Here is a 19,695-nt window from a genome sequence, read left to right on the forward strand (position 1 = left end):
GCTCCAAAGCTATTATGGTGACTTTGAAAAATGCTTGTCATTAAGCTAGAATAATAAAATGATGTCAAACCAAGTCTGCCTTGATTTTTCCCTTTATAAATCCGAAGTCAGTAACATGAAAAAAAAGTGTCTCTCCCCATAGTGGAGAAAATGCAACACAACAGATCAGGTGTATTTTCCAGGTTGGAAAAGGATTTCCTGGGTAGTAAGTTAATAACATGCAAGAACCTGAAACTTAATGGGAATACAATATGGATTTCTTCTTTATTTTAATTTTCTTCTGAAAATTATTTAGTAGTACTTATATTTCTCTTCAATTTCCCATCTTGCATAACTTACTATTACTAAATACATAAATAATCAAGTTCATTCACAAAAGACTTTCCTAAAAGCTTATTTACCTTGAACACAGTAACTGCAGCTGCCAATCACCCAGCTTGTTTCCTGGCCCTTCACCTCAGGGTCATGCAGCCCAGAACCATCTTCCACCTTCGTCTCTTTCTCCTGTTTTCACCATATTCTTTCTTTGGTCATAAGAACCTCTTTCAGCTCCTCCAATGCATAAGATTCATCGTCAAGTCCAAACCTCCTTCACTTTTACCCTTCACTATGGCTGCATTGCATTCTCTTCTTTCTTACCCTCTCAAGCATTTGTGAGATCTGAAGCTTTCCCTGTCACTTTACAAGCATTTCTCTGACCCCCTATCTGACTGTTGTTCCTGTTTGAGGTGCTTGCACAGGTGCCAGAACTTTTTCCAATCTTAGCACATTTCACTTCATGTCATTACTTCTGTGTTCCTCCTGCCCCCTACTCCAGGACATAAACTAATTTCATTAAAGAAATGTGGGAACACAGAACAGGCAGTGTAATTTTCCCTGCATTTGATCTTATCCCGCCTCAGAATGAATATATATACATATATACACACACATATGTGTGTACATATACACACATATACATATGTATTCCAAATTTTAGAAGTGCTTTAACTATATATGCTTTGTGTGTGTGTGTGTGTGTGCGTGTGTGTGTGTGTGTGTGTGTATTCCAAATTTTAGAAGTGCTTTAACTGTTGCTCTCAGGTTAATATCCAAAATGCTCAGCCTTACCTGCTAGGCTCTCCTTGGGCTGGGCTTTCCTCCTCATCTCCTGCCACTCCCCCTTCACTCCTCTGCGTCAACCACACTGGTCTTCTGGTGGTGTTTCCAAGAGTTTGTGCTACTTTCTACCTGCAGGAAAAATCTTTCCACCTTTATCACATTTTCCCCTACTAAGAACACAGTCTACTGCTCACTTCTCCCTTTCACCTGGAAAAGTTCAACTCATCCTTCAGGTTTCTGAACTTGACATAGACAAACCCCACATATGTGTACAGTGTTCAAGCTCATTGGGTCATCCTCACATTTTCATTGCAGTAAACCTTTTGTTTGTAGCACATTTTATAGCCTTATTCAACTATTATTTAGGCAGTTATTTCTGTAATGTGTGTCTCCAAACTGGACTATAAGTTCCAAGGCAGAGTGACTGTGGCTGTCTTTCTCATGTTTTCCATTCGTTGTGAATCTATCTGGACTGGTTTGTGGCATGTGTGGGAACAGCGAGTGATTGACTTAGGAAAATATACGAGGATTAGGAAATAATGCAAAACAAGGATGGAGGGCCAGATTAGAAAAAACCTTAATTACCATATGAAAGAATTTATATTTTATCCTAGAGACAATGAAGTATTATTAGATATGGATAAGCGGAAGAGATGTAAACTGAGTTTTAAACACTAAATCTGGTGACAGGTTATATGGCTGATATGATAGACAGGAAACCAAGAGACTGTTATAATAGATTATAAAAATGACTGCACACGCCTTCAATCCTCATATGCACAGTGCCTAGGCAGTGTGACATTGCTATTCTTTCTGTCTCAAGTCTTTAAATTTGAGTTTGACCATGTGATATCTATAGAATTTACTGCAGAGGGCTTAAAGTTCATAGAGAGGTCATTCAGATAAATTGTCACATCAATTGTTGCCTTTCCCCCAAATATTCTTACTTTCAGAAACCTACTGTAAACATGACCATGTCATTTTCATCTGCATCTCATTCCTTAGAGCAAGTCTCATGCAGGTAACAGGATTTGGTGATTATTTTATTCACCTCCATTGTCAAAGAGTTTCAGTAACTCTAAAATCATCTTGACTTTGTGAAATTGAATCTAACCCTGGTTTTTGTAATACCTGTTCGTGAGTCTCTCATGGAAGTGCTGATGTCAATCTTGATAATATCTGATTCTCGCACTTAGAGAACTTTGGGTACTTTCCTGAAAACACACATATACTCCCTCACGCCTAGACACACAGTAAGTCACTGAAGGACGCTGCCGCCTTGAAATGCTTCTGTATTTCTTTTCAGTGGAGCATATAGAACACCTTTACCCCACACATTCTAGGATTAATCTTTGAGAACGTAATCTTCTCCAAGCAGGTGCAAACACTTGTCTATCCTGAGGGAAAGACGGGTCAGTGAAAGATAATTCTTGTTAACTTACTCTCCTGCAGACAGAATTGGGGAAGATGCTGTCCAGAATATCAAACACGCACTGAATTTAACTCTTTCTCACATGACTAATTTTCGTCATAAGCCACCTCTAATACTTCATAAACACATTGCTTGGGACAACTGTGAAATAGTTATGCAAAGTCATTAGACTAGAGAATGTCTTCTAAGCATTGGCATCTGTACCCCCTGGCATTTGCCAGTGGCAGTCCCCTCCTTTTCTTGAGAAGTCACTTACCTCCATGTCCTAGTCCTTATGCAAAGAGACAAAGAATAAATACACTAACACTAGCCAGCAGTAAATAAATGTTTCCAGGGGTGGGCAAAAGTAGGGGTACAGTTGTAAGTATGTGAAACACGGTTTATTCTTTTATTATTGTTATTTAGTATTATATTATTTTCCATATGAATAACTGTTAACCTACCTTTGCCCATCCTTGTATTCCTTTCTCAGACATAGACTCTTATGAAAACAGAATCCAAAGGAATCTGAAACAAGTATTTGAATAAGCAGGCATGTTTACAGTGATATAAATTTCTGCCTAGTTAATAGTCAACAGGGCTTAGGTGATGCTGCCACATGCTTATGAATGTCCAGGGAAGCCCTGCACCAGCAGGAGAAGACTCATTACCCATCTCGTAGTCCAATTCTGCGATGTGATAGGTAGGCCAGGGTGAAGGTGTGCTTGTTTCCACCAGTAAGTATACTGTGGAAACGTGCAGAAACCAGGCTACAAATTTCAGGAAGGTATTTTATGTAACAGCTCATTTCCATTCCCTCTACCTCTACCCAAAGTCACTTTTTGTGCACAGGAATGCAATAGTAACCATGTTGTAAAAAACACAATTTGGTAAAAAATAAAAAAGAGAGACATGATGTGTAAGCAGACCAGTGGTTTATGTATTCTGATGACGAGAATGTAAACAACTTAGACTGCTAAGCCAGCTGTGTTCTCTGAAGTGCTGGATATCATCCAAAAGTGATGTGCTATGAGTACTCATAGTAACAGCGTAGGAAAATGATTGTATTAGAACTTCTTCCTGTTTGTTCCTTTTTCTAGAGTGTCCTGCTAACTCTTTGAGAAAGGAGTTCACTCCTGGCACATGAGCCTCTGTTAGGGCTTTTCTACTTGTTCGGGTCACGGCGACGCAGCCGCATTGGGATGAGGTAGAATTCTGCTGTCACAGAACGTTTCCAACTTGGCTTTGAATGATGTCTCTGTTATATAGGAGAGTTCTACGTCAGTGACTGCAGGCAACCACACTTCCTCATCTATTTAGTGAAATGATTAAATATTATTAAAATAATGTATATAAAGTTCATGGCCAGTAGCAGGGGCTCAATTGATAGTAGCTATGGTTATTACTATTTTTTCAATATACACATAATTCCAAGCCACTTTACTTTTTAAAGTTGGACATTAAATCACATAAAAATGATTCCTTGATATTCTTCATATCATCAAGTCAATTTATTGAAAACTGAAAAATGCAGTTTGTCCTTCTCAGGAAAAATGAGTATCCTGAGTTTTCCAGGACATTAGTTTGAACTAAATTGTTTTGACATTGCTTGTATCCAGTCAGAACCACCGACACATTCCTGCAAATTGATTTAAAATTTTAACTTTCAAGGGCAATTAAGTTTACTTTATCAAAATGTAATGGATATGTAGCATACACGAAGGTCAAAGGTTGAAGATGACAACCACCACCACCGCCACCACAAAGACTCGGTCCCGCCATCTAAGTCCCAGCGTCTAGTTAATGGAACAGCACGCAGTGTGAGTTCCATAATGAAGGCAGCTCCTGGAAACAGAGATAGTGGCGCTTTTCATTCCATGTGCAATGGATGAGTTTTTGAGAAAAAAATTATAGACAGGTGACATTTCATCAGCTTTTAAAGACTGATAAGGAGTTTCTTATCTGGATATAATAGGAGAGTATTCCAGGTGGAAGGAATAGCTAGAGCAAGGGAAGGAAGAACTAATAATTCATAGCTATTTACAAACTGGCTGTGGACCTGGTCTGTATGTTTTTGGATGGAAATATGTCAAGGGCATCTTCCAATAGATAATCTTTTCAGTAAAACTGAAATATTACCTTCCAAATCTCAGTGATCTTATTATTTTTGTTGTTGTTGCATAGCATGAGAAGATTTGTGATATAACCTGGCTGGATTGTGTGTGTGTGTGTGTGTGTCTGTGTGTGTGTGATATCTTTAAATTTATTTGGACTTTTCTGCAAATAAAAGAATATTATTCCTTTGCTTTTCCTATGATTTAAAAAACAATCACTGCAGTGTGCTACTATACTTCAACTAAGGTAAATGTAAATTTTATAAGCCATATTTCATGAAGGCAATATAAATTGTACAAAAATAATAAATAAAATCTAGAAAACATCTGATCTTGAATCATGTAGAAGCATACAGGAGCAAACTTGTAAAAGGCTGTACACCTAAATAGCATGTGACTAATAATATCACATTACACATTAAGGAAGCATTCTCTCTGCTCACTCTGTAAGAGTTGTCTGGAGAAACCTGATTGTTCTTCCTCACATGGTGAAGCACTAAATCAGCAGGTATATGCATGGAGCTATTCAACAGTAATATTGTGGGGGTGAAGACATTTTTAAACAAAACATGTTGGAAGTTCTCTGCCATTTTCTTTTAGTATATTCACTGCATGAAACATCTTCCTGCTTCAGAACAGGGCTATGTGTATGTGCTCAGTAGTTCAAATATGTTTCATGATTTGTATCAGACTTGAATTGAAACGTATTCTCTACACATACATGATGCTATTATTGTAACAGGAATATTACAATTTAACAAACAGTGAGTGCTGAACTGTCTATACTCTGGCTCTCCTATGTGACCATATCAAGTGTTGTAGAAGCATTGAGCTGGAATTACAGGGAGCTAAGTCCATTATGGGGTGTAGATCTCCATCACGTGAAACAATCTGAGTTGCATGGAGGTTCAATCTGGAGTTTTCACCTTTTTGTGTTTTTTCTTTATCCACATTAGGTATCATACACAGAGGCATCTGTGTAAGTGAGTGTGTATGTTTTATAGCCTACTCCATTCTAAAAATAATTTGAGGTTGTTTGAGTTATATGTGTAAAGCAGAACAATCTACTGTATTCTGTTAAGTTAATTAGACAAGGGGGCCAGTGGACTGAGATGGTTCCAAGGCAGCAGCAGCAAACCCAAGTCTCAGCCTGTAAATGCATCAAAGTTATGAAATCAAAACCTAAAGACCACCAGTCACAAACAGCCAACTAGGTTTGATGCTCTATCCATCAATAATCTCCTGACTTTGCTTCTGTTTTCTCTGTAAAAGTCTCTGCCTGATTAGTTCGTAAGTTATATAAATGTCTAATTACTATGTTGTTCTACTTGAAACTAATATAATTATAGTCTACTGTAATTGAAAAATTGTTTTCAACTTAAAAGTTTCTCCTGAGTTACCGTCACTGGAACTCCTAACCACTCTGGTTTGGCACCACCCAACTGCAATCCATAAATGGTCAAATAAACCTTTCCGATGGTTTGAATGCTTCAGTTTATCTTTTAACAGTTCAGTATGTTTAAAAATGTAAAATTCTCAGGAAAAAATTTAGAATTTAAGAGAACTCTCTGTTTCCTCCATTAGCTGTTAAGAAGAAGGCTGGCTTTATCACTCCGGTGCCAGGAGGCGTGGGGCCCATGACGGTGGCGATGCTTCTGAAGAACACCCTCCTCGCAGCGCGGAGAGTCATTTACTAGACCACAGGAAGGAACACAGCACGCTGGAGTTACGCTATTTATTTACTTGACAAACGGGGGAAAAAACTTATATTTTACTACAAATCTATTTATTTCTGCATTATTTATTTTTCATGGATGGAATCATTGTGGATGAGAGGATTCATGTAACTATACACTTCCTGCTAACAAATTTTGAGTTTTAGAAGGAAAAAAACCAATTCCAATGAAAACTTTGGTGACAGTTGTTTATTTTGTGAATAATATTTGTTCATAATGTTAAAACCAGTAAAGGGTTCATAATAAATAATATATTTTTGACACAATTAAATATCACACACTGTATGTTTTCAACAAATGTTTGTCAGCCAAATGGACACCCATGTAAAATATAATTTATGTTTTACCATAAAAATACTCCATTTTTATATATTTTATGTTCTATACAAATACTTAAAAAGAACTAACTTGCTAAAAGAAAGATAAAATATAAAAAAGAAAATCTTAATTTTATGTGTCTCCCAAATTTATCCTATGAGGCATCCTAATAAAAAATTGATGTTTCATTCAAGGAAAGAAAAATATACAAGGAAGACAAAAAATGCAGTACTGCTTAGCGATTATTTCAAATTGTAAAGGACTGCTTATTATAATAAAATATAATAAGAATGTATTAGGTTTACATGTAATTTTTTTGTTCTTCTAGAATATAATGTGAACAGTTCCTTCTTTGAGAAATAATGGAAAATCCAAAGCAGACAGATACACAAAACAAAACTAAGGTAGCCTTTTCCTACAAATATCAGAAAAATATATGACATAGTATGAGTGAGTCCTTTATTAAAGAATTATTGTGTTTTTTCAAAAATTTGAAACTCTAATGGGAAAGCACACTTACAATGGGCCAATACTAAACATTAAGATATGACTAAAAATCCACTGTTTTTCTTGCCCACAGTTCTTCCCTCTTCTCCTACAGCATTTGGTTCTTAAAGTAGATGCCTTGTTTCTAACACAATTTACATGAGGAAACACATGGGACTCTCAGTTGAAGGGTATTTGGAGACTGCTCTAGCCACCTAAATGTATTGTTTTCACACCCAAATCCCAGTATATGTGTGTACCAATAATGATTCTTACTCAATGCATGTCTTGAACAGTCTTATGCCTTATCATTTATGTGAAGATAGACTAGATGTTTATAATTAATAGCATTTCGTATAATAAAAGCAATTTGAATAACAATACCTGTCTTCTTTTTTCCTTAAGATATCTGTGAGTTTCTTTGTTTATATTTTTGTATTTATTACAGTATGCTGGGAAATGTACACATTTTTCAAACATGAAAGAGAGGTTCTATAGCCCATCCCACAGTCAGCCAGGGGTGCCCAACCTCTTGCTTTCTCTGGGCCACTGGAAAACAAAGAGTTGTCTTGGGCCACACATTAAATACACAAACAGTAAAAAAAGCTGATGAGAAGAAAAAAGGTTTTAAGTAAATTTACGATTTTGTGTTGGGCTGCATTCATAGCCATCCTGGGCCATGTACAGTCCTTGGGCCACTGGTTGGACATCCCTGGTAGACCATCTTTGTCTGATAACCCTGACAGAAGTTTAAGTTCAAAGCTCCCAAACAGACATTTCAGAAAGGTCCTCTTTAATTTTTAAGGACCATAATTTCCCAAAATGAACCAAAATGCATATACACAGAAAAAGTGGTCTGTCATTTGAACCCACCCTGCTCCCTTTCCAAAATGCAGGAGAGAGAGATTGTTCATTAAAGGTTTCTGCTCCTTTGCTAGGCTAAAATTCAAGAGTGAGTCTTTCCAAGAACTAATTAAAGCATAAAAGAAAAATTACGCTTTAGTGTAATTTTTACACTTTTCTAGTGTAAAAGAAAAATTATTTTAACATTTGTTAAAAACGATAAAAAAATACTAATTCAAGATTATTGGAATAGTATCAAGACTACAGCAATAGAGAAGATTGAACTCGACTCCCAACAGAGCAAAGACAGTTGGAGATTTGTAGCCAGTGAGCTGAGTCAGTGGGTCAGTGGATGGAAGATTACTAAGAGGAACTTGATTAGATATCAAGGGTAGGGTGATTCTTGCTAAACTAGTTTACTACAATTCTTGCTAAAAGGCAGGCAAATGACTTATGGTTTCAAGGGTGGGGAGTGGGAAACAATCTGATATGAGATGGGGGTCCATCAACTTACTTAGCTGGATTCTTTTCTAAAAGATGGCTGAGCAGGCCAAGCTGACACTATTCAAGAAGAGTGTCTCACAGGAACTTGACCAGGGTTTTGGTCAAGGAGGAAGCCTTTTTCAACACATAAAAGAGATAAAGTGGGTCTGCTGGTACCATGACCTTATTTACAAATATTTGCAGTCCATAAAAGGTAGACATGATAACCTTGTGCAGGAGCTTTGGAAATGTAAACTTTCTTCTCCTACAAGTATCTGTAAAAAGGAATCTACAAAATGAATGGGCCCTGAGCCATAATACAAAGATGTGGAGGCGAGAATGAGTTTAGTGAATGTGAAAGCAACCGTTACAGTCCTACTAAAATGAAAAGTGTGTAGAAATACAATTGACTAAGTACATGGAAATAGATTAGGGAAAGCTTGAATAAATTAAACATACCAAATGGAGTGAGTTGTGAGAATTGTAATTACAGCTTGGAAGATGTTTTCACTGATTAAGAAAAGAAAGGGAGATGATTTTGGATAAGAGATAATAATATGTTCAGTTTAAGATAAGTTGAGTTTGAGGCAATGACAATATATAAATAAAAGCCCTGATGTAATACTAGTCTAGGAAGAGAAAAGTGATTATGGTTAATGATGAACATTTAGGACACACCAGCATGTACTAACCACTAAATTCCTAGTCTTACTGACCATTATACACACCCTGTGTTCTCTACACTCGTTCACTAATAACTGTTATCCTTATGTGAGGGCCTATCAGCTGCTAAATGTTTTACTTTCTTTTTGTTATTGACAATCCCCATTTGATAGATGAGAAAATTTACTTTTTGAGGGATTAAAGTCTCATCCAATGCCAAAAGGATAATGAAGGTGGCACTGGAATTCAGAACAAGTCTGTTGGGATGATGTAAGCCAGAACCCACTGTCTTTTCACTACATTTTGCTGGCCCCTCCCCCAACAAAAATCCTTTCTCTTATCACTCTTGTTCTACTTGTTATTTAGGATTTACTTCAAATGAAACTTATGTAAAAACTGCCATGAGAGTTTAAGTCCCACCCCTAAACTTGCATAGTTATGCACACAGTCATGGAAGTTATTAGTCCCTACCCAGAACTGTAGTTACATATGTATTTTCCTTATCTCCCTTTAGTTTCTTCCATCCACACATGATTTGTCTATTTATCCTGCAAACATCATAACACCCAGCTCAGTGTCATGAATGTTTCAGGCTTTCAACACTTTGTGAATGAATAAATGAGTGAATGACAACTGAACCCATAAGAATTACAGAATAGATTTAGAGAGACTTAAGCAAAGGACTAATGACCATTTTCTGACAATATCCAGCAACAAATTTTGGTTGAATTAGTGAAACAGCAAGGAAGAAAAAGAAAGGAAAGGAAGTAAGTGAAGAGAAGAAGAGAGGAAGGGAAGGGAGGGAAGGAGAAGGAAGGGGAGGGGAAGGGAGGGGAGGGGAGGGGAGGGAGGGGAGGGGAGGGGAGGGGAGGGGAGGGGAAGGGAGGGGAGGGGAGTAAAGACACTTGCAGAGATGCTGATAACTAGAGGAGCAAGATGAATAAATTAAAAAGACAGAAAAATGGTAGGAGAGAAAAATGATGGTGGAGTGTTGCAGCTCTTAGCCTCCTCCTTTCTCCCTCCAACGTGCTCTAACCTGTATCAAGCATGAACAAAGATATCAGTGAGGCCACCTTACAAACCCATCTCTCCCATTCTTCTGGGTTGGGGAAAGGACTGCCTGATGAGAGGATTGAAGAAGGGAAGGTGGGAGTCTCTCCCAGCAAGAATTTAAGTGGGATTCACCAGCATGAGTTCTAGAAGGAAAAGAAGCATGTGGGATGACTGAAAGCTATTTTCTTCTATAAACCTTAAGCTGAAAGTGGTAGACAAGTCTCTATTATGTGGCCCAACTCACCAGAATAGGAAAACATCTGGAGAGTCAACAATCCATTTCTTTATGCCCAAATGTGTGTGAAAGACACAGTTCATTTCATATTTAGATTCTAAGGATAAACATAATTTACTTACAGCTTGATTTTTGGAGATAATTAAGAGAATTCCTGTAAGAGCAGTGTACCACCTCCTGCCAGATGGCACAGCCCGGGGAGGGAAAGGACAAGTGTCTGGATGTTAACTGTGGGTTCAGGTGCTGACTCTGGGGCCTGCCTGTCCTTTGGTGAGTCACTTAGCTCTTTTGAGCCTTCATTCCTTACTTGTCATATTAGAGTGAAAATAAAGCTTGTCATTAATTTATTTATTAACTTAAGACAGTTCACTGAGCAAATAATATATGACAGGTGCTGGTATTGTTGGGGCCAGGATTACTAAAGAAAGAATTGAGATGTGCATAAAAATCTGTTGTAAAACCTAAAGCACTCTTGTTACTGGACAGGGGGCCTGCCCCTGAGAAGGTCTGCCTAGGGCCAGCTGGTAGTGTTTGGGTTCTAAACGTAATGTAGGAAAGATTTCATAACTTGAGCCCAGATGACTTATAATGGTACATTTATTAAAGCAACAGGGAAGGGCTTAACATAGAAGAAGTGACAGAAGAGAGCCTAGGCTAGGCTGCCTTAGCTCACTGAGAAGTCAGAGAAAAGAGGGCCTTAGGCACAGGTTCAAGGGGTTAGCCTGGGGCGAGCTGCAGCTGCCCATTTGCTTCCCTGGTTGCAAGTCTTATGGGGACCCTTCAAGTCCAGGATTGGGAAGGGTTGTGTGCCTATGGGGGAAGAAGAGGGGGCAGGGAAAGGTAAAGGTTGCCTCCCAGAAGGAGTGAGCGCAGTAGGTCCTTTGTCTTGAGGCTCTTACCTTTCTCTTGCAGGTGGGTATTTTAGGGGAGGTGTCAGGGGAGGGTTTTCCACAGAATCGTCATCAGTTTTCCAGGTGTGCTTTTTCAGGGTCTTGGCTTCCACTGATTGGTCAGTGCCAGGGTGGAAGGTTCTTAGTTATTGCAGCTGGCCCAAGTGTCACCTACCTGGTTTTGTTGCCTTTCTGGGCCTGCAGCTGAAATACAACTGAGGCCTAGATGCTGTCTCTAGGGATGTGACATTCTGTATCTGGCTATGCATTGCTTGGCCATTTTGTTCAGCTGTCTCTGTCTCTCTGTTCCACTTGTCCCAGCTTACTGGCTTGTCTCATTGTGAAAGCACCAGTTAGCAATTATTACAAAGATGGTTATTGTATTTCCATGCCCCAGCCTTAGAAATAAAGATAGCTTCCTCCTCTAAAAACTGCAGTGGGTTGTGATAGTGTATTTAATCCTTTGTAAATGATTCCTTAAACTCTCACCAATGGTGCCAAAGATGATTTGACTTATAATTCAAATACTATATGCTTGGGAGAAATATAATTCATAAATTATCCTACTAAATAGTTTTTAAAACTTCACAGAAGTAGAAAACAAAATGTAGGCACATTTAAAGTGAGCCAAGTACTATATATTCTCTTAACTTTAAAACAATAAAGCCTGAGGGAAGGAAGATGGCAATGGAGTAGGAGGGAGCAGATTCCACTTCCCTCTACACATGGGAGAAAAACCTGGCTGATCTATGAAGGAGCAAACAGCCAACAGTATCCCAGCATATACGAAAATAAGAGGCCAAAAATTGTAGTAGGCACTGAAAAACCAGATGGTAAGGAGAGTGCTTCAGGACAATAAGGTCCCAAAGACCAGCTCTGGGATGGCGTGGCTGTAGCCCCAGGCCTGGTGCCTGCGCTGGGTCTACCACAGAGTCCTTGGGACAGAGCTGAGTCAACTGCTTCCTCCCTCCCCAGCCAAGCAGGGTTTAAGCAGCACTGGGGAGAGACCTGGTTGCTTGAAGTCACAGAGAGGGGAATAAAAACAGAGAAGCAAACACATGGGCCATGATCACCTGTGGAGTTTGTGGACACAGGCTTCGGAGAGTTGAGAGTTGCACAGTGAAATGCACTGACCCCGATAGTCACTGGTCTGGCTGGAGAATTGGGATGTACTGAGCAGAAGGCTTGAGTAGGAGGAATTTCTTGAAAAGAAAAACTGTTTGGGGAATTCTCCTGCAGCAGCCACTGGGCCTACTCCCCTCCTAGCCGAGCAGCAATCCCGAGGTTGTTTGAAAGGTTATGTGGAAGGCCTGGGGAAGGCTCTGCATACCCCCATAGAACTGGGAAGGGACCGAGGCAGCCTGGCTGAGCCCATGCCCCTGCACCCCAGCCAACGGTGGTAACCCTGGGGAAAGAGCCTTTGAGAAAGACCTGGATCTCACAGACTAGCTCTAGGGACAGTGCGTGAAAGACTGGCTGACTACACATCAGGAAGGGAGAAAAGCCATACCAATCAGCCCTCAGCCTGCTGCAGCCAGCAACACCAGAAAAACCAGTTTGGCCAGTTTGAAACCAACAAGAGGTGTTTTTTTGTTTTTTGGGTTTTTTTTTAAGAAATCTTTTATTTTTAAAATTTTTATCATTGTTTTGTCTCTCAATACCTTTTCCCTCTCTTTCCATCTTTCTTGTTTTATTCCCTCTTCCTTTCTTTCCAATTTTATCTCTTCTTCCTCCCTTCTCCTGCTTTTTTTTTAATACCCACAGTGAGACAAAAAATTCTGGAACAGTGAAAGGACCAGCATTGGACCAAAAGGGGGAGCATCCCAACACTTGAAACAGAGAGACAAATTTCACTTTGCTATTGCAAAGAAACTGCAAGTTACTGCATATTTGTATTATTATTTTTTCATTATTCTTACATCTTTTATTTTAATAGTATTTTCATATTTCTCTTCTTTCTGTATAGTCTTCTTTGCTTGGGTGGTTATATTGTATCATTTGACAGGTTTCTCCTGCTCTCTCTTTCACAGCGTGCTGCTAATTTACCATCCTTCACCTCAATTGTGTTCTTATAGCACACTATTCAAAGTCCTATACCCCCTATTCTTGTTATCCAGATCACATAGATTCTGTCATATGATTGTTGCTCTAATATTATTGTAAATAATAGCTGTTCCATACAACTTCAAAACACCTCTCCCAGATCTTAGCCCGCTTCACAGTTTCCTGAACTTCATTACTGTAGTGGTTAATTCTATTCTCTCACACACTACGCCTATTTACTATCCTTTACTCTAACCTTACCTCAGAATCTGACCTCCCACAACCTCACTGCTTTCTAGATCCAACTCACAATCCTTCCCTCCCCAACAAGAGTCTTATCTTCTTTCCATCCTTTCTTAAAAGTGGCTACTTGGGTGGAAGATCATAGTTAACACTATACATAGCCAAAGGATCTGCTATCTCTTCTCTACCAGCTGCTACTGTAAATATCATAAATACTCTCTTGCTGTCTTAAACCATTTTGCCTCCTCCTCCAACTGATCACAAAAAAGAGAAGGTGGAAACGGTAAACCCCAAGATGCCCACTGGAAGAGGAAACCCAATAACAAAGGAACCACCAACAGATAACAACAGAAGAAGGTGAAGGAGGGAGTGGAAACCACACAAATCTCAATCCAGGTCCTACTGGAAATACAACTAAATAGTGGAGAAACTACCCAGTACAAACAACTGAACAAGAGTAAAAGAGAATTCTCAAAACCTTGTACACATGGAAGAACCAGTTTCAACACAACCTACCCTCACCAGCACAACAAAATGCAAGAGGTGGTGGACAGAGGGACCCTCACTTAACCAGCTGGTGGGAAGGACCCACCAAAGAAAGATGCAAAAACAATCAAAACCCAAAGACAAACACAGAGCCAACTTAAATGACAGCCCAAGACCAGTGAGCTTGGGAGAACAAGGTGACTACATCACTGAATCTCACAGGTATTCTACCACAGAAGTTCACACTATAAACCCAGAGAGCCAGACCAGATCAATTTAAAAAGCTGAAGCTAACAAGAAGAGTCTCACAAACAATGGGAAGACAAAGAAGCAATCCCCAAATGAAAGGAAAGCATGTAGCCTCAGAAAGAATGCTAAATGAAATAGAGGCAAGTCAACTATCAGATATTGAGTTCAAAGCACTGGTTATCAGGAAGTTCAATGAGCTCACAGTGAGTTACCAGAAACTATAGGGAAACTACAATGAACTCACTGAAAACTATTATCAACATTAAAAAGAAAATAGACACTATCAACAAGGGCCAAGAGAAAATGAAGAATACAATTTCTGAACTGAACAATTCAACGGAAGGAATCAAAAGTGGGATTAATGAAGCAGAAGATCAGATCAGTGAATTGGAGGACAAAGTAGAAAAAAACACACAGAGCAAGAAAAGGAAAAGAGGCTCAGAAAGAATGAAGAGGGATTAAGAGAAATGCAAGATAATATGAAACATAATAATATCTGCATAATAGGGATACCAGAAGGAGAAGAAGAGCAAGAGATAGAAAACCTATTTGAAAAAGTAATGAGGGAAAACTTTCCTAACTTGATGAAAGAAAAAGTCACACAAATCCAGGAAACACAGAGAGTTCTAACCAAGAAGAACCCAAAGAGGCCCACTTCAAGACACATCATCATTAAAATGGCAAAATTCCAAGACAAAGAGAGAATCTTAAAGGCAGCAAGGGAGAAACAGGAAGTAACATACCAGGGAACTCCAATAAGGTTAGCTGCTAACTTCTCAATGGAAACACTCTAAGCAACAAGAAAATGGCAAGAAATATTCCAAGTAATGAGAACCACAGGTCTACGGCCATACCACCCTGCACGCGCCCGATCTCGTCTGATCTCGGAAGCTAAGCAGGGTCGGGCCTGGTTAGTACTTGGATGGGAGAACCACAGGCCTGCAACAAAGGCTACTTTATCCAACAAGGCTCTCAATCAAGATAGAAGGCCAAATAAAGAGCTTCCAAGACAAAAGAAGTCTAAAAGAATACACCTCTACCAAACCAGCTCTGCAAGACATGCTAAAAGGACTGCTCTAAGGAAAGGAAGGAAAATAGAGAGACAGAGAGGAACACAGGTACACAGGTACAAAAATGGCAATGAATAAGTACCTATCAGTAATAGCCTTAAATGTATATGGATTAAATTCTCCAATCAAAAGACATAGAATAGCTCAATGGATAAGAAAACATGACCCACACATATGCTGCCTATAAGAGACCCACCTCAGGACAAAAGACCTACACAAACTGAAAGTGAAGGGCTGAAAACAAATTTTCCAAGCAAATGGAGAGGGAAAAAAAGCTGGGGTAGCAATACTCATATCAGACAAAACAGAATACAAAAAAAGGGCCATAAAGAGAGACCCAGAAGGTCACTTCATAATACTCAAGGGAAGAGTCCATCAAGAAGACATAAACATCATAAATATATATGCACCGAACATAGGAGCACCCAAATACATAAAGAAAATCTTAGAAGACTTCAATAAAGATATTGACAGCAAAACAATTACAGTAGGGAATTTCAACACTCCACTGTCAAAAATGGACAGGTCTTCCAAACAAAATACCAACAAAGATATTGTGGCATTGAACAAAGTTCAATGAACATAACTGATAAAGAGACCATGAAATGAACATAACTGATAAAGAGCCCTTCATCCCAAAGAAGCTAAATACACATTCTTTTCAAGTGCACATGGAACATATTCAAAAATAGACCACATGATAGGACAAAAACAAGCCTCAACAAATTCAAGAAAATTGAAATCATACCAAGCATTTTCTCTGACCACAAGGACTGAAACTAGAAACCAACCCCAAGGGAAAAAACCCAAAACACCCAAAATCATGGAGATTGAATAGCATGCTATTAAACAATGAATGGGACAAAAATGAAATTAAAGAAGAAATCAAAAAGTTCCTGGAAACAAGTGAAAATGAACTCACAACAACCCCAAAATTATGGGACACAGCAAAGGCAGTCCATAGCAATACAGGCCTACCTAAAAGAGATAGAAACATTTCAGACAAACAACCTAATCCTATGCCTATAAGAGCTTGAGGAACAATAACAAAGACAACCCAGAGCAAGTAGAAGGAAAATAACCAAGATCAGAGTACAACTAAATGACATAGAGATTAAAATCACAATTCTAAGAATCAATGAATCCAGGAGCTGGTTTTTTGAAAAAATAAACAAAATTGACAAGCCTTTAAGCAGGTTCATCAAGAAAAGAAGAGAGAGGACCCAAATAAACACAATCAGAAATGAAAGAAGAGAGATTACAACTGACACCGCAGAAATAGAAGGGATTGTAAGAAATTACTATGAAGAACTGTATGCCAAGAAATTTTAAAACCTAGGTGAAATGAACAAATTTCTAGAAAAATATAACATTCCAAAATGCAATGAAGAAGAAGCAGAAAGCCTGAATACACCGATAACAGCAGATGAAATTGAAGCAATGATTAAAAAAACCTGACACACAAAAGCCCTACACCAGATGGTTTCACAGAATTCTACGATGCATTTAAGGAAGAGCTAACCCCTATCCTTCACAGACTATTTTTAAAAATCCAAAATCATGGAAGACTTCCAAACTCTTTTTATGGAGCCAGCATCATCCTAATCCCAAAACCAGATAAAGACACAACAAAGAAGGAAAACTTCAGGCCAATATCACTGATGAACATAAATGCTAAAACCCTGAACAAAATATTGGCAAATCGCATCCAACAATACATTAAAAAGATCATTCACCATGACCAAGTGGGATTCATCCCAGGGATGCAAGGATGGTTCAATATTTGCAAATCAGTAAACGTAATACATCACATAAACAAAAGCAAAGACAAAATTTACATGATCATATCGATAGATGCAGAAAACTCATTTGATAAGATACAACACCCATTTATGATAAACACACTCAGCAAAGTGGGAATAGAGGGACCACAACTCAACATAATAAAGGCCATATATGAGAGACCTACAGCCAACAACATACTCAATGGGCAAAAACTAAAAGCTTTTCCAGTAAGATCAGGAACAATACAAGGTTGTCCATTTTCACCACTTCTATTCAATATAGTATTGGAAGTTTTAGCCACAGTGATTAAACGAGAAAATAAAATAAAAGGCATCCAAATTGGAAAGGAGGAAACAAAACTGTCATTGGTTGCAGATGACATGATAGTGTACATAGAAAATTCTATAGACTACACCAAAAAACTGCTCAACCTAATAAATGAATTTGGCAAAACAGTGGGATATAAAGTCAATATCCAGAAATCAAAGGCGTTTTTGTATACCAACAATGAAACAGCAGAAGCAGAAATCAAGAAAAAAATCTGATTTGATATAGCAAAAAGTAAAATAAAATACCTAGGAATAAACCTAACTAAGAAGGTAAAAGACCCATATGCAGAAAACTACACAACACTGAAGAAATAAATCAAGGAAGACACAAACAAACGGAAACATATACCGTATTCATGGATTGGAAGAATTAACACCATAAAAATGTCCATACTACCCAAAGCAATTTACAGATTCAATGCATTACCTATTAAAGTACCAATGGCATATTTCGCAGGCATAGAACAAACACTTCAAAAATTTATATGGAGCTATAAACAACCCCGAATAGCTGCTGCAATTTTGAGAAAGAAGAGCAAAGTAGGAGGGATCACAATACCTGATACCAAACTGTATTACAAGACCACTGTAATCAAAATAGCCTGGTACTGGCATAAAAACAGGCACATGGACCAATGGAACAGAACAAAGAGCCCAGAAATAAACCCAAGTCTCTATGGTCAATTAATATTTGACAAAGGGAACAGCAACATAAAATGGAGTAAAAATAGCCTCTTCAACAAATGGTGTTGGGAGAACTGGACAACTACGTGCAAAAAAATGAAACTTGAGCACAAACTTACACCATACACCAAAATAAATTCAAAGTGGATAAAAGACTGAAATATAAGCCGTGACACCATTAAAGTCCTAGAGGAGAACATTAGCAAGAAAATCTCAGATATTTCACGCAGCAACATTTTCATTGATATGTACCCTAGAGCAAGGGTCATAAAGGAAAGAATAAACAAATGGGATCTTATCAAAATAAAAACCTTCTTCATGGCCAAAGAAAACAGTATTAAAACAAAAAGAGAACCAATTGTATGGGAAAACGTATTTGCCAATGATACCTCAGACAAAGGTTTAATCTCCAAAATATACAAAGAACTTATATGACTCCACTCTAAGAAGACAAGCAACCCAATTAAAAAGTGGGCAAAGGACTTGAACAGACACTTCTCTGAGGACATACAGAGGATCCAGAGACACATGAAAAGATGCTCAATATCGCTAGCTATCAGAGATGCATATTAAAACCACAATGAGATACCACTTGACACCAGTCAGAATGGCCATCATAAACAAAGCAACAAACAACAAGTGTTGGAGAGGTTGTGGGGAAAAGGGGTCCTTAGTTCACTGTTGGTGGGATTGCAGACTGGTACAACCGTCATGGAAAACAGTATGGAATTTTTCTCAGAAAACTAAAAATGGATCTGCCTTTTGACCCAGCAATTCTACTGCTACGATTATATCCTAAGAACCCTGAAATGCCAATCCAAAAGAACCTATGCACCCCAATGTTCATAGCAGCACAATTTACAATAGCCAAGGGCTGGAAGCAACCTAGGTGCCCATCAGTAAATGAATGGATCCAAAAACTATGGTAAATTTACACAATGGAATTCTATGCAGCAGAAAGGAAGGAGGAGCTCCTACCCTTTGTGACAGCATGGATGGAACTGGAATGCATTATGCTGAGTGAAATAAGTCAGGCAGTGAAAGACAAATAGCATATGATCTCAGCTTTAACAGAAAGCTAAACAATAAAACAAACAAGCAAGCAAAATATAACCAAAGACACTGAAACAGAAAACAGGCTGACAGTGACCAGAGGGGAGAGGGGAGGGCATTTCAGGGGAAAAGGGGAAGGGTTTACAGGAACAAGTATAAAGGACACATGGACAAAAACTAAGGGGAGTGATAATGGGAAGGAGGTGGGGAGCACTGTGGGGGGTGGGCTGGGATGGGGTAAAAGACAGAAAACTGTATTTGAACAACAGTTAAAATAAATTTTTTAAAAGATAGCCAAGATAAAAAGTAAAAAATCTGAAAAAAACACCAACAGTCAAGCTTGTGGTAAGTGATTGCCCAAGTTATAATGAGTCCAACAAGCTCATTCTTGTGTGATTTCTAAAGCCAAATTCATATCTG

General features: G+C 38.5%; 1 protein-coding gene across 1 annotated transcript in view; it reads left to right on the forward strand.

Annotated features, from left to right (window-relative positions):
• Positions 1-7,502, forward strand: part of MTHFD2L (methylenetetrahydrofolate dehydrogenase (NADP+ dependent) 2 like) — a 98,445-nt gene extending 90,943 nt beyond the window's left edge. Inside the window, exon 8 of the mRNA XM_053655705.1 lies at positions 6,211-7,502. Coding sequence (XP_053511680.1) covers positions 6,211-6,323 — 113 coding nt within the window. The 3' untranslated portion in view covers positions 6,324-7,502. The remainder of the gene's footprint in view (positions 1-6,210) is intronic.
• Positions 7,503-19,695: the final 12,193 nt, after the last annotated feature.

The sequence above is a fragment of the Artibeus jamaicensis genome, unplaced genomic scaffold (genome assembly GCF_021234435.1).
Source record: "Artibeus jamaicensis isolate MK-2021 breed Jamaican fruit bat unplaced genomic scaffold, CSHL_Jam_final scaffold_1031, whole genome shotgun sequence".
Lineage (NCBI taxonomy): Eukaryota > Metazoa > Chordata > Mammalia > Chiroptera > Phyllostomidae > Artibeus > Artibeus jamaicensis.